This window comes from Microcaecilia unicolor, chromosome 10 (assembly GCF_901765095.1).
Source record: "Microcaecilia unicolor chromosome 10, aMicUni1.1, whole genome shotgun sequence".
Classification (NCBI taxonomy): Eukaryota; Metazoa; Chordata; class Amphibia; order Gymnophiona; family Siphonopidae; genus Microcaecilia; species Microcaecilia unicolor.
This window is the reverse complement of record NC_044040.1, coordinates 13,617,263-13,643,967: the sequence shown is the minus strand read 5'-3', so window position 1 is coordinate 13,643,967 and position 26,705 is coordinate 13,617,263. Positions and strand designations below refer to the sequence as shown.

At 44.0% G+C, this 26,705-nt stretch overlaps 1 protein-coding gene across 1 annotated transcript in view; it reads left to right on the top strand.

Moving 5' to 3' along the window:
- PLXNA4 (plexin A4) overlaps positions 1-26,705 on the top strand; it is a 944,413-nt gene that overhangs the window by 723,509 nt on the left and 194,199 nt on the right. Inside the window, 2 exon segments of the mRNA XM_030216701.1 lie at positions 10,099-10,192; positions 24,717-24,956. Of these exon segments, the coding sequence (XP_030072561.1) occupies positions 10,099-10,192; positions 24,717-24,956 (334 nt within the window).

Genomic DNA, 26,705 nt, shown 5'->3' with positions numbered 1-26,705 from the left:
TTGTGATCTTGGGCAAATCACTTAACCCTCCATTGCCCTAGGTACAAAAAACTTAGATTGTGAGCCCTTTAGGGACAGAGAAAGTGTCTGCATATAATGTGTACAGTGCTGCGTTCATCTAGTAGCACTATAGAAATGATTAGTAGTAGTAGTAATTACGTATGTAAATGAAACTTGCATACATATGTAAATGTAAACCGCTATTCTGTAATTATGAGCTAAAATGGCTTAGTGAGTAATTGCAAGGGAGTGTTTATGGGGAAGAGGCATGGGCGGGACTTACCCTGGCATGCTTAAATTACATAGGGGTCCTTTTACAAAGCCACAGTAGAAAGTGGCCTGCGGTAGTGTGGGTGTGCGCTGGCCATTTTTTAATGGGCCGGGAAATGTGCGCAAAAATTAAAACTAGCACATGCCTATTTATGGCCTGAGACCTTACTGCTAGCTATTGACTTAGCAATAAGGGTTCACACGCTATCTGCACGGTAACCATACAGCGAGCACCAACGTGGCCACGCTGCCGATTACCGCCTGGAATGCCCCCCGCGGTAGAAAACATTATGTATGCATAAATAGTAAGCTAAATAACATAAAAATCATATAAAAATATATAGATAAAAGACGCAAAAAACATATTTTAAAAGAAGAAACCTGCAATGTAGTCACGACAGATGTACATTATCTAATCATACATAGAGAGCTAAAAGAACTTAGACACCTAAAATTAGACTACAATGGTTGAAAAACACGAGTCAAAACCACAACTATAAAAAGATATTTTGCATGAAAGAACCGCTAAGTAAAACATAAATAAGATAATAATGTAAAGCTATAACAAAAAATATGCCAGTAGAGATACATGAACGTAGCTTTTACCTTATAGTGTTTGTCCAATGGAGATATACAGGGTTAGTTCCTTATTGTAACACTGAAGGGAAAGACGTCAGAAACGTTTTAGCTTCGGCTTCAAAAACACAACTGGTTCACTGTCTTGCTGCTGAGCCGCTTCGCCATCAGTTGGAAAAACCTCTGTGTAACTTATCTTATAATTACTTTTCATTTAATAATTCCAATATTATCCACAAGTTTTAGATTTTTTTAGTTTAGAAATTAAAAAAAAAAACTAAAAATTACCCGTAGTGGAGGAGTAGCCTATGGGTTAGTGCCGTGGGCTTTGATCCTGGCAAACCGCGGGAGGTGGTGGAGATGAAACGGTAACGGAATTCAAACATGCGTGGGATATGCATAAAGGAATCTTGTGCAGCAGGAATGGATCCTCAGAAGCTTAGCTGAAATTGGGTGGCGGAGCAGGTGGGGGGAAGAGGGGTTGGTGGTTGGGAGGCGAGGATAGGGGAGGGCAGACTTATACGGTCTGTACCAGAGCCGGTGATGGGAGACGGGACTGGTGGTTTGGAGGCGGGAATACTGCTGGGCAGACTTATACGGTCTGTGCCCTGAAAAAGACAGGTACAAATTCAAGATATGAGTTTATCTTGGGCAGACTAGATGGACCATGCAGGTCTTTTTCTGCCGTCATCTACTATGTATGTTACTATGTTACTATAAAACAAACCTCTTATTGGAATAAATCAACATTAGAAAATGTTACCATAATTGATTATCACTGTAATGAATACTAAGTAAAAAGATAAAGGGAAAAAGGGGGGAGGGGAATGGAAATGAAGGAGGGGGGAGGAAAGAAGGGAGAAGGAAGTAGGGGGAATGAGGGAGGAAGAAGGGAAGGGAAAGGAGGGGGCAAAGGGGGTCAGGGAAATCCAAGACAGGCTTAAAATCTTCCGAGTGGAACTGAGTAACTTGGCAACTATGGTGTGTTGACTTTAACACTGTTCATTTATGTATCTGGATGAAGACTTAGCTACTTGCATACGTAAATAGGTTGTTTGAAATTTGTCTATCCTGTATGTGAGTAAAGGAAAAGCCGTATTCTTCAATGTGCATACTTTCCATCGCATTTTTATTTCAGCATTTCTAAAGAGGGGTTACTCTGGGGGAGGTAATAAGATGCACGGTTTTGCATTTTCAGAACTACAAGCATTATTTTTTTTTACAGAAAAAGGACCAAAACAACCCACAGATGCAAATTTGTGCATGCACTTTCTGCTTGGAAACTAGTAAAAAAAAATCCTTTGGAAAAAAAAGTACCCGCAGACTTTGCATCAGAATGCACAGTTTTAAAAACTGTACGTTAGTGGCTTAATTATTGTTTGTAGAAAGAGAGCTGTGGCATCTGTTACATACATTAATAAGGCTGGTTCTATTATAGTTCCAGCCACTGCAGAGAGCATATCGCTGGCAAGATGGTTTTATGGTAACTTTATGGTCCGGGCAAAAGGACCAATTGCGTGAAATCCCGGAACGGCTTCTGGTTTCATTGCTGAGAACATTGTTGAGATTCTGCGCTGCCTCCAGTACTCGGTGCAAAAACTGGATGTGAATCTGTTATTCAGGATTACAATATTTCCCTAAACCTCGCAACACAACGAAACCAAAGCTCATAACAGACTCTACGCAACTCTTCCCCTCTACGATTCCCCAATGTGCCTATAACACATGAACCTTATTCGTCTACTACAACTCTCTGTATTTGGTTCACTACCGGAAATGGCGATTGCCTCTACGGTATAATGTAAGCCACATTGAGCCTGCAAATAGGTGGGAAAATGCGGGATACAAATGTAACAAATAAATATAAAATAAAGACATAATCAAAGTCCACTTTGTGCAGTTAGCGGCCTCTAGATTTTATGAGCTTAGCTTTGGAGGTACTGCAGAGATGCTTGAACTTAGCTGAAACAGATTCCCAAGGTAAGCGAGAGATCAGTTATCTTTAAAAATGCAAGATGCCTACCTGAGGTGATTTCAGAGACTGGTGTCACAACCTGACTCTATAAGAAATTCTAAAGAGGTGGAAATAATGTGTACGTAAATTTCACAATAAAAGCACTTATGCACATGAATGGCGTTAATTAGCATAAGGGCTAAGCGCAATTCTATAAAATGCATGCTTAGTTCCCTTACGGTCTAATTCTATAAAAAGTGCTAAAGATCGTGTGCACAAATTTGGAACACATGCCCGATTTGCATGCGTAATTAAATTGAATATGGAGCTAATTAGTGCTGATAATTTGCTTTTTAACAAACAGTTATTGGCACTAATTAGAATGAATCAAAATGTACGTGTGTAAATTTAGGTGTGGGAATGGAAGGGTCACGGGCCGATTGGGGTGTTCCTTTTGGTTATGCGTGTATAGAATAAGGTGGGACCTGCGTGTAATTTAGGAATGAACATTTGCTGCACGTTTCCATTGGTGTAAATGTAGTCACGGTTCACGGATATAAGCGCTATTCTGTAAACTGTGCCTAACTTTGGGGCCCTATTACAAAGGCGTAATAAGGGCCTTCGTGCGTGCAGCATGCATCAAATCGGCATTACTGCCCAGCTAGCGCTTGGTGCCCGCTGAAAACCCGCAGTAGAAAATAATTGTCTATTTTCTACCACGGGGCATTCCTGGCAGTAATTGGCAGTTGGCATGTGCTGGATGGTTACCGCACTGGTAACACGTGAGCCCTTACCACTAAGTCAGTGGGTGGCGTTAAGGGCTCAGGCCATAAATAGACATGCGCTGGTCTTCATTTTGTCGCACATCCATTTCCTGGCCCGACAAAACCCCCCATTTTTTTCCAGATGTGGTGGAGAAATGGTCCAGCGCTCATCCAATACATGCGCCCACACTACCGCAGGCCACTTTTTGACGCGCCTTTGTAAAAGGGCTCCTTTTAAGCGCGGTTTATAGAACGCTGAGCTTTTTTTTTTGCCGATTTTTTGGCGCCATATATAGAATGTAGTCCTTAGTGCACAAATGCAAAGGGGGCATTAATGTGGGTGGAGCATGGGCACGCCATGGACATTTCGCCTAGCATCATGTACAACTTATAGAATAATACAAGTTGAGTGTGTGGCATGGCATACTTAGGTCTGCCCACTTACACCTGCCATTGAGTTGGCATGAGTGGCCGAGCCTCTATTCCGATGCACCAATGCTGTCATGCTTGTTTTCTATAACCAGCTTAGGCAAACCTAAGCGATAGAATTGGCACCAGTGTCTAGGATCGCTACCTAAGAGATTTGCTCAGCCCAACCCCATTACAGAATCTTTGAATTGACAGGAAGTCATCAAAGTTTGAGTCCTAGGCAGCTTTAATTTACTGTGGAGTTAACTGAAGGATAAGGTGTCGCTATTTCCGGTTTCTAGGACTGGTACAGTGTGATTTCTCTGATTGCCAATATATTTAGGGGTCTGTTTAGTAAGCCATGTTAAGAAGGTATTAATGCCCCACCTTGAGGTCTGGCTATGCCCCTTTCTGAGAGCACTGGCAGTGTAATCCACCTAGGGATGTCATCAGTCTACCATCCCCTAGATCTGACCTTCATCTCTGATGGAACAGTGGCCCAAATGTTAAGTTCCTTTCCATCATCAGAGTCAATTTTTGCTGGAATTAGCATTCCCAAGGCAACCCCCCCCCCCCCCTTCAAGGTTTAAAAGAGAACATAAGAATAGCCATACTGGGTCCATCTAGTTATATAATAGGTATAACATTATTATTAATAACAACCTTCAAACAGGCAGGTTTTCAAAACTTTCTGATACCGACCATAGGAAGCCTGTTTTCTCAATTCCAAGGGCAAAGGTTAGGGTTCTTCAGCTTGAAAAAGAGACGGATGAGGGGAGATATGATTGAGGTCTACAAAATCCCGAGTGGTGTAGAACGAGTAGAAGTGAATCGATTTGTTACTCATTCCAAAAGTACAAAGACTAGAGTGGACACTCAAGGAAGTTACATGGAAATACTTCTAAAACAAATAGGAGGAAATATTTTTTCACTCAACGAATAGTTAAACTGTGGAACTGTTTGCTGGAGGATGTGGTAATAGCAGTTAGCGTATCTAGGTTTAAAAAAGGTTTAGACAAGTTCCTGGAGGAAAAGTCCATAATTTGCTATTGAGACAGACATGGGAAGCAACTGCTTGCCATGGTATTGATAGCATGGAATTTTGCCATGATCTGGGTTTCTGCCAGGTACATGTGACCTAGTTTGGCCACCGTTGGAAACAGGACACTGGGCTGGACCCAATATGGCTACTCTTATATTCCACAATTCTGGCCCTGTCCCCACTTTACAAAATCATGCATTCTTTCGTATTTCTTGAAAAACATTGTCCCTTGTGCTCACTGGCATTGCTTGTTGACTTGCAAATAAGACCGAAGCTAGCAACATTCAAGAATGCAGCAGGAAACGAATCATCTGTATCCATGTGGAACATTAACCTGTCTTTGGATGCCTCGAGATGATAAAGCTTCCGTTGAAAATTCAGCCTCAATGCTAGCTGTGAAAGCATTCTGCAATGCTAATAACAATTATAATAATTTTACATGTGTTGTCATCTGTTCAGCATCCCAACGTGCTTTACAGTCCCAGCCTTTCAGAAACCCGTATGCAATCATTTGTTGGGCAGACAGCATAGCGGCATGCTTCTGGTGTCTGTTTACCAAAATGGCCTCCTAGTGCAGTTGAATCAGCTGGGGCTCAGACCAAGATTTAAATGCTAATGTGTAGAAGTCAGCATCATTTGAGGTAATAAGACTAAAGGAAAGTACAGTTAAAGTGCATTAGATAATTGATGTACCAATGCTGTTAATGAAGTGCTAGTATAATGACCCATGGCTGCTTTAAAAATAAGTGGCCCAGAGGGGGGGAGGGGGTGTGGTTGGGGGGGGGGGTGATTGAGATTTCCTTTAGTTAAAAATTAAAAATTGAAGGTTTTTTTTTTTAGATTTCTAAATGTAACTTGAAAAAGTGGGACAAAAGTGTTAAAGTTGATGGAATATGTTTGTATGAGTCGAATTTCAGTACACTACTTGTATTGTTCATGGAGTTTATTGTTCTGTTATCAAGGTTAATAAAGACTTCATTCAAACAAAAACAAAAATAAGCGGCCCAATAGTCAGTGACACTTATCCAATCCTCGATGAGTGCTGCGACCCAGATATTATATGGCATTATTTATTAAAATATTTGCTTCCTATCAATCTCCAGTTCTAGGCAGGGAACAATTAACCTTGTATAATAAATAATCACTTGATAAACAGTAACTATCATGCCACATATCCATGCATTCCTCCCTGACACAAGCATAGAAATGTATCACCCTCTAGCTCCCCACTGAAGACACAATTGATTCCCTCTGGCACTTGCCAGGGATACCAGTGGTATAGTGTCAAGGCAGGAACAAGCCTTCTTTGCTTCCAGCCCAACTGCAGTGAAGCAAAGGTAGCTGTTATCCCTGAGCAGGAAACATTAAAGCAAAGGTTGGAATAAGCACAGACGATCTCTAAAGAGAAAGGAAGGGATAGTAGAGATTAGTACATGGTATGGCTGGGCAGACTGGACAGGTCATAAGGTCTTGCTATGTTTCTAAAAGGGCAAACAAGGATTATTGAAAGCAAAGAGCTTGACAAGAAGCAATGTTCAATTCTGGGACCAGTCTAGGTTTGCTCATACTCCACATAGTGCTGAGGAGGCGTGTACAGATATTCAGAGGAACTATCTAAATAGTGCCTCTGAATACCCTGGTCAGCAGCTGATCTCTTAGAGAGAACAATTTCTGAGCAGGAGTCCTCCAACTGCATTACTACGAGTGGGGCGGGGGGGGGGGGGGGGGGTTTCAATCACTAGGGACAGGCAGGTTCCTTGGAGTCATGTAGAGGTTGTCTGTCCCTCACTATTGAAAACGTGATAGTGAAACAGTCCCCCCATCACCACCACCACCACACTGTGGAGGACTCCCGCTTAGCTTAGAGGGAACAATGCCTGATAGTAAATGACAGCCGCAGGATACAACCCCTGCTCTAAGGTATGCATATTCAGGACTTTGTCTCTTCTAATACATTTTCTAGCGCAGACCCCCATACCATTTTTGCTGCTTTCCTCTGAACCGCTTCAAGTCTCTTTATGTCCTTAGTGAGATACGGCCTTCAAAACTGAAAACAGTACTCAAAGCGGGCCTCATCAGCAGTGCATTTTTTCTAGCAAAAAAGATGCCGGTACTCAAAAGCTAGGCCACCCTTCAGGGGTGGGGTGATCACCGAGGGACCCACCCCATAATAGCCAGGCCCCCCTGCAACCAGTCAAAGAATCTATGACAAGGCAGAATTGGTGTGTAGAGCCTGAGCTCTTTCATTAAAACTTGGGGACCATGGGTCAATTTTAGCAGACAGCTGTACACCATACACAAAAGACAGTCCCTGCTCAAAGAGCTTACAATCTAGATAAGACAGGAGACAGACAGAACAATTAAGGGTAAGGGAATAAAGAGGTGAGGATAAAAGGACAGGGCAAGTGAGCAGTGGTTAGGAGTCAAAAGCAGTGGTAAAGAGGTGGGCTTTAAGTTTGGACTTGAAAACAGCCAAAGAGGGGGCTAGACGCACAGGCTCGGGAAGCTTATTCCAGGCGTGAGGTGCAGCAAGATAAAAGGAACGGAGTCTGGAATTAGCAATAGAGGAGAAGGGGACAGATAAGAGAGATTTATCCACAGAACGGAGTACCCGAGGGGGGGGGGGCGTAGGGAGAGACAAGAGTGGAGAGGTACTGGGGAGCGGCAGAGTGGATGCACTTATAGGTCAATAAGAGAAGTTTGAATTGAATGCGGAAACGGATAGGGAGCCAGTGAAGTGACTTAAGGAGAGGGCTAATATGGGCATAGCAACTTTGGCGGAAAATGAGTCGCGCAGCAGCATACATTTTAATTCATTCTAATTAGTGCCAATAACTTTGTTAAAAAGCAAATTATCAGCACTAATTAGCTCCATATTCAATTTAATTACGCATGCAAATCGGGCATGTGTTCCAAATTTGTTCACACGATCTTTAGCGCTTTTTATAGAATTAGACCGTAAGGGAACTAAGCATGCATTTTATAGAATTGCGCTTAGCCCTTATGCTAATTAACGCCATTCAGGTGCATAAGTGCTCTTATTGTGTAATTACGTGCACATTATTTCCACCTCTTTAGAATTTCTTATAGAGTCAGGTTGTGACACCAGTCTCTGAATTCACCTCAGGTAGGCATCTTGCATTTTTAAAGATAACTGATCTCTCGCTTACCTTGGGAATCTGTTTCAGCTAAGTTCAAGCATCTCTGCAGTACCTCCAAAGCTAAGCTCATAAAATCTAGAGGCCGCTAACTGCACAAAGTGGACTTCGATTATTTATTTATTTATTTTATTTGTTACATTTGTATCCCGCATTTTCCCACCTGTTTGCAGGCTCAATGTGGCTTACATTATACCGTAGAGGCAATCGCCATTTCCGGTAGTGAACCAAATACAGAGAGTTGTAGTAGACGAATAAGGTTCATGTGTTATAGGCACATTGGGCAATCGTAGAGGGGAAGAGTTGCGTAGAGTCTGTTACGAGCTTTGTCCAGTCTGAGTGCCGGTATCGGGCAGTCACTGCACAGCCCGATGCAAGCTGAATATTGGGGAGTAGGTGTCTAATTTTCTTTATAGAATAGGCTTAAAATAGGCACCATAACCAATGTCTATAGTAGACGTTTGATTATAGAATTACCCTTCTTCCTCCACATTGAAGAAAGTTGGGTGCCCAACTTTACGTTTAGCACTCAAATTTGGATGCAGAATTTATAGAATAAGGTCAGTTACACATCTAACTTAATTGTTTAATTACATGCTAATTGGTTTTAACAACCACAAATTGCCAATAATTGGTGTTAATCTGTGTTAATTGTCTCTAATTGGCAGTTAGGTGCATGACAGACCTTAGTTGGTATTCTATAAACTAAGTGCACCATGCTTTCCTTGCCTTGCACTATGGGCTCCTTGCACTTATGCACTATGGGCTCTTTTTACAAAGCAGCATTAGTGATTCTTGTGCAGTAAGTGCGATGAAGCCCATAGGAATTGAATGGGCTTTGTTGAATTTTCCGCACTCAGAATCACTACTGTGGCTTTGTAAAAGGAGCCAATAGTGCATAAGTGCAAGGAAAGCATGGAAGTGGGAGGGGCATTGTGGGGGAGGGGGTTCAGGAGTTATGTGCACAGGTTAGAGAATAGTAGCAATTTTGTACCTAACCGCCTACAGTTAAGGAAGAGCATTTATACCAGTCATTTGGCTTTCGTAAATGCTTGTGCCTAAAGTTAGGTGCAAAATGGTGGACATACTGACTGGAGGATGTAGTAACAGCAGTTAGCATATCTGAGTTTAAAAAAGGTTTGGGCATGTTCCTGGAGGAAACGTCCATAGTCTGCTATTGAGACAGGCATGGGGAAGCCACTGCTTGCCCTGGGATTAGTAGCATGGAATGTTGCTACTCTTTGGAGTTCTACATGGAATCTTGTTACTCTTTAGGATTCCAGAATCTTGCTATTCTTTTCAGTTCTGCATGGAATGTTGCTACTATTTGGGATTATGCCAGGTATTTGTGACCTGGATTGGCCACTGTTGGAAGCAGAATATTGGTCTAGATGGACCATTGGTCTGACCCAGTATGGCTACTCGTATGTACTAGTTTTGTTAAATGGCAATTCTGTGTGGAACTTCCATTGTAGAATTTATGGTTAGCACCTACATTTCGGTGACCTTTTGAGAACGTCCCCCGTTGTGTCTCCCTCCTTTCTTTCTCTCTCGTTCCCGATTTCTCTTAAATTTTCTCTCCTAGATTCTAATCTGAACAAGAAGGAACAGCGAGTCCCATAACATCCACATATGATTAAACCTTAAAAATATGACATCTTGTTATGGGTTTTGTATCGTTGTACTGTAAGTTAATAACTTTTAATGGCGCTCCTGTGAGAACTGCATCATTGCATGAGCAACATTAAGGAAAGGACTTTTGTGGGGAGGAGGCACTGGAATAGTCCATTGTGTGTAATAGAATCTATTGTTCCAAGTGTTTCTCTTAAATCACTGAATACAGCCAAACATTTCTCGACTAGTATGAGGCAACTCTCCTTTCCCTAGTCTGCAGTATTTTATGAGGCTCCTTTTATTTTTCCGCAGTGGTAACACCCCCATATCAGTGTGGGGAGCACACCTGGATATCATCCAGAACCCTTGGATCCGAGCCAAGCACAATGGAATGGAGAACATTAATGTAAGTAATGGGGATGGTATTAGCTTATTAGTGTATCCAAAAGTATGTTTATGTATGCAATGTAGGATATTTTTATTTTTGTTACATTTGTACCCCACACTTTCCCACTCATGGCAGGCTCAATGCAGCAGGCAAAGGAGGGTTAAGTGACTTGCCCAGAGTCACAAGGAGCTGCCTGTGCCTGAAGTGGGAATCCAACTCAGTTCCTCAGGACCAAAGTCCACCACCCTAACCACTAGGCCACTCCTCCACTCCATAGGAGAAGTTGAAGTGTAAGTTGGACTAGCAGGGTTCTTGTGTAGTAAGTAAAGTTTTCTGGTTGTGTCTCTGAGGGGTCCTTTTACTAAGGTGTGCCGAAAAATGGCCTGTGCTTATATAGATGCATGTATTGGGTGCACGCAGATTCATTTTTCAGTGAGGAGAGGTTAAGACGGCTAGGACTCTTTAGCCTGGAGAAAAGGTGGCTGAGGGGTGATATGATAGAGGTCTACAAAATAATGAGTGGAGTAGAGCGGACAGTTTGAGGCTGGCATAGAGGCTGGCAAAAAAATGATTTTTAATTTTTTTTTAGGTGGGAGGGGGTTGGTGACCACTGGGGGAGTAAGGGGAGGTGATCCCCCATTCCCTCCAGTGGTCATCTGCTCAGTTGGGGCACGTTTTTGAGGCTTGGTCCTAAAAATAAATGGACCAAGTGAAGCCGTCAAAGTGCTCGTCAGAGCCTGCCTTCTTTTTTCCATTATCGGCTGAAGCCGGCCATCTCGTTACCACGTCCCCGTCCCGCCTTCCATACCCTGCCGAAACGCCCTTTTGAAGTTTGGCCGGCCCTGCGATGGAAAGCAGTTGAAGCCGGCGAAAATCGGCTTTCGATTATACCGATTTCGCCGGCTTCCGGAGATGGCCGGCCATCTCCCGATTTGTGTTGGAAGATCGCTGGCCTTCTCGTTTGAAAATAAGCTGGCTAGTGGCCTAGTGGTTAGAGCACCAATCTTGCAATCTAGAGGTGGCTGGTTCAAATCCCACTGCTGTTCCTTGTGATCTTGGGTAAGTCAATTAACCCTCCATTGCCTCTGGTACAAACTTAGAGTGTGAGCCCTCCTGGGACAGAGAAATATCCAGTGTACCTGAATGTAACTCACCTTGAGCTACTACTGAAAAAGGTGTGAGCAAAATCTAAATAAATAAATACATACACATCTCTGAAATCCAAGCACAAGCATTTACACTAACCAGATGGCTGATGCAAGTGCTCACACCTACCACACCCACACATCTGTACTTGGTTAGACTAGTATGGCAAATGTCCAGCAAGAGTTTTATTTCAATAAAAGTCTTTAATAAACCAAATATAAAATGTGTCTATGTTTATTAAAAGCTTGCCTTATTGCAATCTTATCCAGAGCCAAATCGAGGCCACATCAACTCTACTCCAACTTTGCTCCAACTGGGTTCACCGAGAGGGTGGAACTTGGAAGAGAACCAAAATAGACCAGACAACAACCACAAAGGGTAAGAACACTAAAAAAGTTTTATTAGGACCCAGGGTCCTAATAAAACTTTTTTGGAACTTTTTTTGGTGATCTTACCCTTTGTGGTGGTTGTCTGGTGTATTTTTGTTTTTTTTCGCTCTCTTTGTTGTTTTCTGTTTTTTTTGCGGGAGATTTGGACTCTCTTTTTGTTGGGTTCACCTAGAGGGTGCCATTTTATAGAGTAAAGGAAAGTAGATGCCTACCTTCCTTTAGGCACTATGGAAATTTTTTCTGTAATTATTAACACAGCACTAGTAAATTTAGAACGAATCAGAGGAAACGTTTCTTCACTCAACGCGTAGTTAGACTCTGAAATTCGTTGCCGGAAAAAGTGGTTAAGGCGTTTGACTTAGCGGAATTTTAAAAAAGGGTTGGACGGCTTCCTGGAGGAAAAGGCCATAGAATGTTATTGAATGGACGTGGGAAAAATCAGCTATTTCTGGGATGGGCGGGTCAAATTGTTTGTTCTTTTGGCCGCTGTCGGTGACAGGGTGCTGGGCTCGATGGACCCTTGGGTGTCTCAGCATGGCGATGCTTATGTACTTATGCACTAACCTGGTGGTAAGTGGCGCTATCCGGTTACTGCCAGGTTACTGTGGGAGCCCTTACCACCACCTCAATGCATGGCAGTAAGTGCTTCCCTCCCCCCCCCCCCCCCCCCCCCCCCCGCCCCCCGGTATGACTACATGGTAAATGCAATTTCACCACATGGCCATGTCGATTTTCAGCCTTTTTTAGCTCCTGCGGCAAAACAGCCTCCGTCGCTACCGCAGGACCCTTTTTACTGCAGCTTGGAAAAAGGACCTCTTAAAGAAGAGCCTACAAATGGTGTCCTCTAGGCACCCGTTTATAGAAATACCCTTATTTTATAAATTATTTTCCAAAAGGTGGTATTCTTTCTATATAATCTTCAAAATAATTGTAAAGAAAAAAATGGGATAAGCATAGTAACATAGTAAATGATGGCAGATAAAGACCTTAACGGTCCATCCAGTCTGCCCAACAAGATAAACTCATTTTACATGTGATACTTTATACCTGAGTTTGATTTGTCCTTGCCATTCTCAGGGCACAGACCATAGAGTCTGGCCAGCACTGTTCTTGTACTAAGTTCTGAAGCTAATGTCGAAGCCCCTTAAAATTTACACTCCAGCCCGTCCCTATCTATTCAGTCACAATCAGAGCATAGACTGTAGAAGTCTGCCCAGCACTGTTCCTCTACTAGACGTTCTGAAGATTCTGGAATCCTAAAGAGTTACAAGATTCTGCAATCCCAATTAGTAGCAACATTCCATGTAGAACCCCAAAGAGTAACATAGTAAATGATGGCAGATAAAGACCTGAACGGTCCATCCAGTCTGCCCAACAAGATAAACTCATTTTACATGGTATGCGATACTTTATATATGTACCCGAGTTTGATTTGTCCTTACCATTCTCAGGGCACAGACTGTAGAAGTCTGGCCAACACTGTTCTTGTACTAAGCTCTGAAGCTAACGTTGAAGCCCCATACTGCCTCAATATTTGGGATGATTGGTGGTCCTTGCGATATCTATGATGCTCCCTGAAGAAGCCGGTGGAGGGTGAACCCAGTTGGAGCAAAGCTGGAGTAGAGTTGATGTGGCCTCGATTTGGGCTCTGGCCAAGATTGCGATAAAGCAAGCTTTTAATAAACATGGACACATTTTATATTTGGTTTATTAAAGACTTTTATTGAGATAAGGCTCTCGCTGATGTTTCTGAATTTCTGGAAAAGCCCACACTGTTGAGACTGGAAAAAGTATCTGAGATACTTGGTTTTCTTCTGGACTCTTCTTTATCGCTGAAACCCCAGGCTAATGCAGTGGTCAAAGCAGTGTTTCATAAATGACACCAATTTAGGAATATTTGTACATTGTTATCAGAGAAATATTTTTCTTTATTTTTTTAATTTATTTATTTATAATTTTCACAAAAATACAAACATATCCAGTTTGCAAGGTAATACAGAGAAATATTTCAAAGAAAAAATAAATGCTATATCTAGCATATATTAAACAAAACAATCTTTTCACTCTTCCTTAGACCACCAAAGGGTGGAGGGAGGGGACTAAACAAATTTAAGGAGAAATATAATCCTGAAGAAAAAAGAAATTGCTTCAAATTGGCACAGTCCTGTTTGTAAATTCTTCTTTAATTGCTGAATCAATTTTTTTATTCAGTTAGATGGAACTTTAGCGTCCAGAAAAGACTTTAGTTGAGGTGGCTAAAAAAAACAACGTATTTAATGCCAGACATTCGAATTATGCACTTACAATTGTATACCAAAGTGAAGGTTGCTCCCAGTGCTCTCACTTCATCTCTTAGTGCAAGGAATTGTTTTCGCCTTTGCTGTGTTGTTTTTGTAACATCGGGATAAACCCAGATTTTTTGTCCATAGAACAGTGTGGAAGAATATTTAGAAATATTTTTCTATATTAGTTCAATCTGTTATTTTCCAGCTAAGATGGCGTTTAGGAAGAAAAGATTTGATCATACCGCTCCAGGGCTTAGTTAAGCTACTTCCCATTGAGGCTCAAATTTCCTTTAAGTTGGCCTTCTATATTTATTAGATGTTTGATGGTTTCTGTCCAGATTATTTGGTAAAATAATTTTTTTCCCTTTGGCTCCTACCCTTTCTAGGGCTGGAGATCATCGTCTCCTGTATTTTCCATCTTTCATGGAGTAAAATATAAAAGACCCTTACAGTTATCTTTTTTCTTCTCTACTACTACTACTACTACGACTACTACTATTTAGCATTTCTATAGTGCTACAAGGCATACGCAGCGCTGCACAAACATAGAAGAAAGACAGTCCCTGCTCAAAGAGCTTACAATCTAATAGACAAAAAATAAAGTAAGCAAATCAAATCAATTAATGTGTACAGGAAGGAGGAGAGGAGGGTAGGTGGAGGCTCAGTCCACCAATAAGAGCCAACCTCATCAGTGATGTCACAATGGCTTGATTGCCTGATACTTGGCTCACTTCTGATATTGTGATGTCATAAGGGAAAGGGGGAAAGGGAAATGGGACTTGATATACCGTCTTTCTGAGGTTTTTGCAACTACATTCAAAGCGGTTTACATATATTCAGGTATTATTTTGTACCAGGGGCAATGGAGGGTTTAGTGACTTACCCAGAGTCACAAGGAGCTGCACTGCACTAACCAATAGGCTACTCCTCTACTACTACTACTAGTACTATATAGCATTTCTATAGCGCTACAAGGCGTATGCAGCGCTGCACAAACATAGAAGAAAGACAGTCCCTGCTCAAAGAGCTTACAATCTAATAGACAAAAAATAAATAAAGTAAGCAAATCAAATCAATTAATGTGTACAGGAAGGAGGAGAGGAGGGTAGGTGGAGGCCAGTGGTTACAAGTGGTTACGAGTCAAAAGCAATGTTAAAGAGGTGGGCTTTCAGTCTAGATTTAAAGCCTTAATTGTTCTGTCTGTTTTCCTGTCTTATCTAGATTGTAAGCTCTTTGAGCAGGGACTGTCTTTTTCATGTATGGTGCACAGCGCTGCGTATGCCTTGTAGTGCTATAGAAATGATAAATAGTAGTAGTAGTAGTACTCACGCAGCACACGTCAATGTGGCCACGCTGCCGATTACTACCGGGAACGCCCCCAGGGTAGAAGATAGATATGTATTTATTTATTCATGACATTTATACCCCATATTAGCCCAAAATAAATTCTAGTTCAATGTAGCTTATAAACAATAATTTTGAATAAAACATAATGATGTACAGAATATGATACAAATTACAATAAGTTCCAGAAGCAAATGAATACATGTGCAGTAAAGTAACCAGGGATTTAGACTACCTCAAGGACAAACAAACAATTAAGGGTGGATAGATGAGAGCTTAGTTAGGCAGGACTAGATGGGAAAAGAGATTAAGAAAAGGCTGTGGGTAAAATTCCAATAGGGTTCTTTGCATTCAGAAAGGCCAGACTGAAGAAATGTGTTTTTAGAAGACTTCTAAAAGTTGGGTAAAAATCTATAAACTTAATTGATTTAGGAAGAGAAATGTATATTTTTACCGCAGGAAACAATGCACGCCAACTTCAAAATTACTGCCGGGTGGGAACGCTAACCTGGGCGGTAGTGTCGATTTGGTGCACGCTACATGCGCGGTAGCCTTACCGCTGCTTTGTAAAAGGGCCCCATCGTAAGGGAAGCCATTGATTGACCAGCTGTCTTCTTCATACTTTGCAACGGCCCAACCAAAGCCATGACTGGGTATCACGCAGGACTCTATAAGCCACTCTGTGACCGGTAGCAAAGCAACATGTGTCAGCCATGGCTGTCGGTGCGTGTCCTAACTCTGTGTGAAGAAGCTGCTGACAGGTAGTGTTGAGAAAACAAAATGGTGATCTTTGCATAACCCATTCTTAGTGCAGAGCATTTAGCAACCAGCTACCTTTTTATTGTTCACCGTTTTGGCCGTTCCTTTCTCTCTTTGAAAGTTCACCACCATTAATCTCGTTCAGTGGCAGATTAAGACATCACCATCTTTTCTCCCCTAATGGCTTCTTTGGAGCTATCAAATACAAGCTGGACATACACAGCACTCGTTTCTGAACTCCGCTTCAAACGTGCGCGCTGGTAATTCAAAGGAGAAAGTACTTAGGTTCAGGGCTTTCTATGACAGAGAATAGAATCCCATTTAGCAGCCTTAGAGGGTACATCTGGCCTAGCAGTCTCTTAATTCTTTATCTAAATTGCTTTTTTTTCCTATACTGATTTGGGCTGAATCAATTCTAATGCCTCTATTACCTTCCCCCCCCCCCCCTCACCCCCTCAAAAGCTATGAAATTGTCTTCATCAGCTCTTCCAACAGCTAGAAACAGTAACTACAGTCTGGAAATGAACTCAAACCTGGATGCATTTTCATATGTGATCGCACCAGCTGGGAATGTAGTTGCTTACGCTGCATTTGAATAAATCTTTAGCTTTACAGCCAAGCACATCTGTCCCGTTCAGTCCACTGTGCTTATCTTTGGCTCTGGTATCTCTGCAGGAAAGAATCGGCATCGTATTTTTAGCTCCACATGGGAAACGAGGATTACAGTCTGCGATAGCATTGTAAACTGGGTAGCACAATAAGAATTTGCTATATTATCTGCATGTGCATTGCTTAAAGAATTCAGCGTTATGGGCCAGTACGGGGGCCTCTGCGTTGCGTAGATTTCACCATTAAATTTGGTTCTTAAGCCATTTTCCTTTTCTATAATTTCTTTCTGTTTGTGTCTCAGGATGAACACCTGCTTCCAATCGCAGGGCAGTTTCTGATGTGGATGCAAAACAGTAATTTCCCTTTTTCTTCCTACCTTGTCCCCCTGTGGCTTGAGTCATTCCAAGTTTGTCAGCTGGAAAAGTTATTGAATGAACACAAGGCTACAGTATAGCCCAAGATTAGACTCTTGGTGTGTCTGCTCAACCCAGTCTCACAAATATTTGGTTTTGACATCTTACAAACACATAGGGGCTGATTTATTAAGGGCCTTCTTCCATTCCGTCCTTAAAAGGAAAAACCAACTTGTTGCTTGGTTAGGTCAAGCTAGTTTCAAGAGAAAACTGGTCAGAGGGGTTAGATTTGCACAGTTTGTCATGATCAGTGCAGTTTTTCTAGTGAAAAAGGTGCCGGTACTCAAATGCCAGGCCACCCCTTCAGGGGTAGGGTGATCACTGAGGGACCCACCCCACAATAGCCAGGCCCCCTGCAACTAGTCACAGAATCTATGACAAGGCCGAATTGATGTGTAGAGCCTGAGCTCTTTCATTAAAACTTGGGGATGATGGGTCAATTTTAGTAGACAATGGAAAAAGTGCCGGTACTCAGTATCCCCAAGTACCCCCTCAAAAAAAGCCCTGGTCATGATGCTCTAGAGCTAGAAGGGTGAATTTTCAACCTCATCTCTAACAGCAGAAAAGTTTGCAAGATGCCATGTGATCCTCAGGCTTGTGCTGCGGTTCAGGGTTATGCCACAGTTGAACTTTCAGAAGAAAGTACAATTTGGAACAGATCTTTGCTGAACTGGTCTTTCTCAAAACCTATTACGTTTTAATAAGCCACGTTTGATGTGATGTCAGTACTGGGAGTCCGGATGCCAACAGCTGAGTCACTCATTTTAATGTTTGTGTACAGTGTGTCACTTAGGGATCTTTTTACTAAAGGCAGTAGATTTTGCTCGTACTGCACATTTAAAGCAAACATGAATGTATGGTGAGTGCAAAGCCTGTACAGGCACACAGTTAATGCACAACCACTACGTTACATGCCTGGGCTAATAGCAACGGTCATCTGTGCTATTGGCCCAGGCATACAATGTGTAGCTATGCGTTAACGAATAGCATGACAGATACACGCAGTGGCACTTCCCATTCCTAGTCTTCCCCGATACAACATACCATCCCCCCTCATGAGGTCCCCCGACACAACATAGCCCTCCTGTAATGAGGTCCTTACCACCCCGACACAATATTGCTCCAAATGAGGTACTGAACACCATATGACACAACGTTTCACCCCTTGACGATGACTCTGACACCCTCTGATATATTGTACCCCCTGCAACACCCTGACACACACCGACATAGTAACCCTGCCCCCGCCACAAACCTCATACTGCCTACAAAACCTTGACCCTTCCCGATCAACACCCTGACCCTCCCCCCCCCCCCCCCCCCAAATATCAGCTCTGACACTCCTTCTTGGGGATACCAACACAATGAGCCCACACGTTCACAAAAACTGCCCTTGAACCCCAAAACTCTGCGTCGCCAGAGCCTAACCCTCCCCCACCCCTGATTTCTCCCTGGGACTTACCCAGGGGCAGTATTGATGGCCCGTGGTGCCACCTGATGGTGTGCAAATTCAAATGGCACTGATGACCCCTAGCTTTAGTCTTGCAGTACTTTCACTAGTGGTCATTCTTTCATTTAAAGAGCTATCTTCCTTATAGGGAGAGATGGCCCCCCCACTATAAGACTATCATTAGGAATCATCAGCACCATTATGGATTTGGGCAATAACTAGCCATTACTGTCCTAGGGTAAGTTCTGGGAGGGGGGCCAGTTGGGGATGAGGAGATGGTTGGGATTTATGGGGTGGAGCTTTTAGGTAAAAGGGGTGGGGGTTTTGAAGGGGATGGGCTCATTATATTATCACCCCAGTTATGAATAGGAAGGTCAGAGGCTATCGGGGTGTTGATCAGGAGGCAGGATTGTGTCAGGGAGTGGGGTCTATGTCAGGGGGATATTGGAATTGGATTCAGGGGGTTTAACCGGCTGATTGTGGTAAGTGGTGTCATAACTACCTCACCAACTCACCCAATTATTACAGTCCACCTTATATCCTGCCTAACACCTTCCTTCTCTCTTCCCTCACCTAATCTTTGTACATCACAAATTGTGTCTGATATCATGGAATGATTATGTCATAACCAAACTCTGTAAGCCACATTGAGCCTGCAAATAGGTGGGAAAATGTGGGATACAAATGCAATAAATAAATAATAATAATATCTGTGTCGAGGGGAGAGGGTGCACGAGGCTAGGAAGTGCACTGGCCTGGCATGTTACATTTGACAGCTGTATTACTGGACTGCCAGTCCAGTAGCACAGCTGTCAAATAGTAACCAGACCGCGTGCATGCATTGGTAAAAGGCTCATCTAGAACCGAGTATGTCCTGATGTGAATGTCTAATTCCGATCTCCATGTAAATTGGGCTCCTCACATTAATGTACTTTTTTGTTTGTTTTACTGTATGCAAAAAAGTTTAACATTGTGTTTAGTGCACAAGCTGAAGTGAATTAAAATCAGAAGAGAAACGAGGCATTCAGTCTTATTGTATGAACTGCTTCCAAAACGTGGAGCCACAATCTGACATTTGGCACTTAAATGAATCCTCTCCCCCTTCCCAAGCGGCAAATGTCTTTTGGCATTTACCACACCGTTATGGTCACATTTGAGTCTTCAGTCAAGACCCAAATGCTGGCTTGATAACTTTGATTTATGGTAGGTTCTCTTGTGAATAAATCTTTAATTACCTCATTAATGTCCCCCGTCACCCATGAGAATAAGGAAAGGTTAATCTGGATATGAATATTCAATAAGGAAATCATGTCTTCTCTTATAAGACCTTATCAGCTCTCATGCCTGGTGTTTTAGTATCAAAAAATATCTTTAGGTCCTGTTGGGAGATACAGCAGGGCTAGATTCTATATACGGTACCTAAAACTTTAGCGCAGAGAAAAGCGCTATTCTATAAGCCGTGCTTAAAGTTAGGCGCAGTTTATAGAATAACACTTACATCCAGGACTCGCAAGGCGTGGCTGGGTGCAAATTAGGCGCATATCCTCATTTTTCTATAACATGCGTAAATACCAGGTATGCTCGTACCGCCCTTGCGCCTAAATTTATGCACATGAATGCCACTTAAATCTATTTAGTGCCAATAATTGCTTGTTAAAAGCCAATTTGCACTAATTGACTTGTTATTCAATTAAATTGCACGCAAAATTTTTGATGGCTTTATATAATTAGGGGGATAGCTGTGTAATATACCCCCCTGTTTACTAAGCCGCGCACTAATGCCGGCATAGCCCATTCCCCTTGAATGGGCTGTGTTGGCAGTGCCACAAGGCAGGGGCATAGCTATGTGGGGCCTGGGCCTCCGTAGATTTGGCCCTGGACCCCCCTGCTGATGACCCTCTCGACCCCCTCTCCCGCCGCTAGCCCGCCGTCGCCGTCTGCTACCTTTGCTGTTTCTGAGTCTGACGTCCAGAACGAAGGAAGGACCTCGGCTGGCGGGGGTTGGGGTCCCCCGCCAGCAATTGTAGGTGACGGCGGGGGTGGGTTGGCGGCGGGAGGGGGGTCGAGAGGGTCGGCGGCGGGGGGGGGGTCAAAGTTGTTGGTGGTGGCAGCGGCAACAGGGGGGTCAGTGGTGCCAGGGGGGGCTAAAATGTGCCCCCTTACCTCAGGGTTTGGACCCCCCTCCCGCCGAAGTCTGGCTACGCCCCTGCCGCACGGCAGCCACTAGCGCAGCTTAGTAAACAGACCGTTTCCCATCTCCTTCCTGTTTTGGAAAACTTTATTTCTTGGAAGGATTCTCCTAGTCACTGATGCTTTTCATTTCCTTTGGGTTATGTGTCGATCTGTGCCTGGAAAAACTTTCAACATCAGTGCATAAATCATTTTTTATTACTGCGCAATATCCAGTGGGTGTTCTATTAATAATATATCTAAACTAAGTGGAAAGAAATATGGTGAACCTACAATTATGCTGAAAGAATATAATAATTTAGGTAATTTATGGAAGAGTATTATTAATACCAGGACTGTTCTCTTATTTTGTGTCTCTGGAAAAAAAGACATTGTTGACTCAGACCCTAAATGAATGTCTAGAATTTGGTTGTAATTCTATTAATATTAAAAACTAAACTTTATGTAATACTCACTACTTTCAACAGAAACTAATGCCAAAGGTGATTTTAAACTTGGCATTTCTGCAAGACCATGTGGTATTTCTCATCTCTCAAAGCAATATTTTCGTACCCTGAGCCTTAAGCATCTTGGGGTTTCCCATATGTTGCCTCATTGCTGCCCATAAACAGTAAGGTGAAACCTAGGCAAATAGAAACAGAGATATGATTGGTTCATACATGTCATGTGGCTCATTATCATCACTACAGATGTGCAAACATCTCGCTGTGAAAATCTGAGCACAGTGTGCTTTTCAGCTAGGTTCCATTTAAATGAAAAGTTCCACCTGCATCTTCTCTGGGAAATTCGCCTTGTCTGGGCTATCTGAAATTTAAAAGAAATCAGAAAAAAACTAATCTAGCAGGAAAGCAGGAAAAATCTGAACATAAAGCTAGTGATTTTCTGCCAAAGCATTAAGGAACAATTCAACAACACTTTACATATTTCTAGGTTTGAGGGATTGTTCAGGGAAACCTATTGAGAAATTATCGTACAGATATGGTCTCTTGGTTTTCTACTCGATTTTCATTGGTCAGACTCCAACCTGAATGGCTTTTTTGCTAAAGTAGGTTAAGCGGTTGATGTGGGAATTCGGATGTATTGACAGTTAACACAACAGCTTGACACGTTATCAGGCAAAAAAAAATCTCACGTTGGCTGACAAATGTGGAATGGGGCAGGGAATGGAAAGAATTGTGCCTTGCACTTTTCTTGCACATTAACTGTTAACACTGCAGATTCAGGTGTGGTAAAAGTAATTTCCAATGGGAGTAACTCACTTGTGATAACTCAATACTGCAAGTTGGTCAATCATGAGGTATATGAATAGCAGTGCTTGCGATTAGAGAATGGAGAGTGGGAAATGGACCAATGACTCCAGGAGAACGGGAGATAAGATTTCAAAGAACCACTTTATTCAATGACTCGACACAGAAAACTGTTTCGGCCAAAAGTATATTGAGACGCCGCGCCAACAAGATATTATAAAGGTCTTTTTCAAGACCACTCGACCTCAAGTTTTTATTTGGGAATACAAGAATCACCAAGACTCCTGAGGCAGGCCTTTTGGCCGAAACACAGTTTTCTGTGTCGAGTCATTGAATAAAGTGGTTCTTTGAAATCTTATCTCCCGTTCTCCTGGAGTCATTGGTCCATTTCCCACTCTCCATTCTGTGCTGTTATTTTTACGTGGGAGTTAGTGTTCATCCACTTAGGTGGATTACTCTCTGCGATTAGAGAATGACACGGGGACAAAGTTTGTCCCTGTCCCCACCCCGTCCCCGTGGGTTCTGTCTCTGTCCCCACCCTATCTCCGCAGGTTCTGTCTCCATCCCCACCCCATCCCCGCACGACCTGTCTCCATCCCCGCCCCATCCCCGCAGGTTCTGTCCCCACCCCATCCCCGTGGGCTCCGTCCTCATCTACAGAAGCCTTGAACACTTATGATTTTGTGTTTAAATCTTTTTATTAAAGTATAAAAAGGAACAATATGCTGTGCAACTGTTGTGTATAAATTACAAATAGAAAACAATAATAATGGGCAGCTATAATAACCTTCCTTCCCACCGCCATCCTCTACCCTTCCAACTAGAAAATGACAAAGGGACAAAGTTTGTCCCCATCCCTGTGGGCTCTGTCCCCGTCCCCATCCCCACGGTTACTGCGGTTCCACATCCCTGTCTCATTCTCTACTTGCAATCAGCCTTACAAACTATGGGGTCCTTTAACTAAGGTGCGCTGAAAAGTGGCCTGCGCTGGTGTAGACGCGTGTCTTGGATACACGCAGGTCCATTTTTCAGCGCATCTGCGAAAACGGCCTTTTTTGGGGGGATGAAAATGGACGTGCGGCAAAATAAAAATTGGCGCTCATGCATTTTGGGCTTGAGACCTTACCGTCACCTATTGACCTAGTGGTAGGTGATGGTAAGGTCTCAGGCCCAAAATGCACAAGAGCCAATTTTTATTTTGCCGCAAGTCCATTTTCAGCCCCCCAAAAAGGCCTTTTTCACAGGTGCACTGAAAAATGGACCGATTACCACTCGGTTAACGCCATAAGCCAGAAAATAAAATATATTTTCCGGCGTACTTAGTGGCTTAGTGTAAGGCCCCTATGTTTTTCACACTGCCCGGGAGCATCGGGCTGCTATGCACATGCTCCATGCCCATCTGAATGCCTAGTTGCAAAGTACACACGAACTAACTGAATATTGCTTGGATTGATGTGTGCATCATGTGTTCAGATATGCATCTAAGGGGCCCTTTTACTAAACCGTGAAAGTGTCTACACGCTCCCAAAGTGCCCCAAAATGGAGCTACCATATGGCTACCGCTTGGCTTTTGCAGTAATTTCATTTTTGGCGCGCATTCCGATACGTGCGTCTGAAAAATAATTTTTATTTTCTGCCACGCATATCGGACACGTGCCAAGCGGCATTTGGTGCGCTTAGGTCATTACCACCAGGTCAATGGCTGGCGGTAAGGTCTCAGACCCAAAATGGACACGCGGCAATTTTCATTTTGCCGCACGCCCATTTCGGCAAAAATTTTTTAAAGGCCTTTTTTTACAGGTGCGCTGAAAAATGGTTCTGCGAGCGCCCAAAACCCGCTCCTACACTACCGCAAGCCATTTTTAGCTCACCTTAGTAAAAGGACCCCTAAATGACTAGAAGACCAGCATTTGCACATTCTTAACATCTATATCTAGGCAGCTCAAGCCCAGACTCAAAACCCACCTCTTTACCGCTGCTTTTGACTCCTAACTCACTTGCCCTGTCCTTTATCCTCACCTCTTTATTCCCTTACCCTTAATTGTTCTGTCTGTTTACCTGTCTTTCTAGATTGTAAGCTCTTTGAGCAGGGACTGTTTTTTGTGTATGGTGTACAGCGCTGTGTATGCCTTGTAGCGTTATAGAAATGATAAGTAGTAGTAGTAGCTCCTTATAGAATTATCCCCAATATGTATGAAGACATCTTAATAGAGAACGAACATAAGGTGTAATAAAAGATTTGGGTTGGATAATTGTGAGTGACTAACTTGAAGGAGAAATTGCATGCACAGTGGTGTTCCTTGGTCAGCTGCCACTCAGGGTGGTCGCCACTGCGCACCCCCCCCCCCCCCGAGAGCAGCATGACCCCCCCCCCCCGGCTTGCATTCTTCTTGCCTGCTGGGGTGCAGGGAGCAGCCGCGCGGCTGTCGGCTCTGCCGGTTCCCCGCTCCCTCTGCTGTTACTTCCTGTTCCGGGGCAGAGGGAGCGGGGAACCGGCGGAGCCGACAGCCGCACGGCTTCTCCCAGCACCCTTCCTGCAGCGTGCACCTGGAGCAGACTGCCCCCACCGCCCCGCCCTCGGTACGCCACTGTGTGTACAGCTGATCTCAGTGTGTGTGCAGTAAACCGGCAAATTGTAATTATAGTTATTGCATTGGCATGCAGCGGGTTTTCTCATAGAGGTCTATATTGTCATTCTTTTTCACTTTAGGTTTGTGAAGTGTTGAACTCTACAGAGATGAGTTGCCAAGCGCCAGCACTGGCTGTGGGTGCAAACCAGCAATCTGACATTCCAGAGCGTCCAGAAGAATTTGGCTTCATCTTAGATAATGTCCAGTCTTTGCTGATCCTGAACAGAACCAACTTCACCTACTACCCTGACCCAGTGTTTGAGCCTTTCAACCCATCGGGGATATTGGAACTGAAGCCTGGGACGCCTATCATACTGAAGGTGGGAAGACAGGGGCAGAAAGATCCATGGCAATTAGATGGTCTCGTAAGGGTAAATGGCAGCACCGGTGGTTAGGAGGCGGGGCTAGTGCTGGGCAAATGGCAGATACAAATCAAGGCCAGGTCTACATATAAAGTAGCACATATGAGTTTATCTTGTTGGGCAGACTGGAAAACTCTTTTTATTGGAAAAAACTAAAAACAAATAACATACAAATCAAAAACAAGCCCCTAGCTATACACGGTCCTCCTATCTATGTACACCCCCTCCCCCTCCTCAATAGTACAGTGGAAACTGTTTATTAGAAAGACCAAAGAAAAAAACCGGACATGCAAATCAAACCCCAGGCTCCTAGCTAGACATGGTCTGCCTATCTATGTACACCCCCTCCTCAATAATACAATGGATCAACCCCCCCCCCGACCCCCCACAACCCCTTCAGACAACTGGCACACAATCCCCTGGGAAGCATGTCCCCTCATGGCGGCTTAAGCCTCACGTGTCTCCACCACCTCGAAGCCACCCCCACCCCTTTTTCCACCCTTTCCCACTTCGCCGCTTCCTGCACCGCCCTTACCACATCCCAGCTGACTACCTCCGCCGGCCGGACCTCCTGGTACAGGGACACCCTGCAGCGCGCCATCCAGAGGCAGTACCGCAATATCACCGAAATCAGAAAGCGTGTTACCGGATCCCCGCGTCCCTCTCCACCCTCTGGGCCATACACCCAGTCCGCATAGCTGTAGTTGCGGAAACTGGGGATCTGCAGCAACGAGGAAACCCGGTCAGAGACCTGGACTGTAAATGGGCACCTCACCAGGAAATGCTCCATCGTCTCTTCAGTTCCAGCACATTCCTCCCGTGGGCACCCTCTATCCCGCACATTGCGATATTTCAAATTTCCTCGGACGTACAGTCTACCGTGAAAGGACAGCCACGCCAGGTCTTTATACTTCACCGGGATGCGGTTCGAAGCAATCAACCGTAACCCCTGCTGCATCCGTGGGGCCGGCGCGTCCCTCAGCGCCAGAGGAGCTGAGAACACCTGCGCCCGTACTCTGTCCGTCCAGACCCCCCGTTGTCCTGCCTTCACCTCCCCCACCGTCAGCCCCCACACCCTCACCAATTTCACTAGGGTCTTGCAATAACTCACCCCCCCCGGAGCCCCCCTTCGCAGTGCCACTACCCTCCCCCCCTCCCGCCATAGGTCCCAATATCTCGGCCACCACTGCAGGACACTCCTAGCCCACCCCGGTGGCTCCCGCCCTACCGCCCTCCCCAGATTGAACTGCAGGAACAAAGCGCTGAAAAACAGGACTGGGTTTATCATGCCCACCCCCCCCTCCCTCCTAGGCAGATAGGTAACATTCCGTTTTACCGGATTCGTCCTGTTGCCCCAGAGCAGCCGGAAGAACACCCCATACAAGGCCGTGTACCGGCTCTCCGGCAGCAGGCAGATGTAACTGACGAACAGAAACAAAGGAACTAAGTGTGCCTTGATGAGCTGTACCCGCTCCCCCATGGTCATTTTCCACCCCTTCCATCTATCCACCCTCCCCTTCACTTCTTGGAGACACCTATCCCAGTTGTAGAGCCTATAATCCCCCTTCTCGAAGTATATTCCCAAGACCCGTATACGTTCCACAGCTGTAGGAAACCTACCTCCCAACTCAAATTGCAGCCCCTGATCCCCAACCCACAGGCTATTGGACTTTTGAAAATTGACCTGCGACGCTGTTGCCTGCGAGT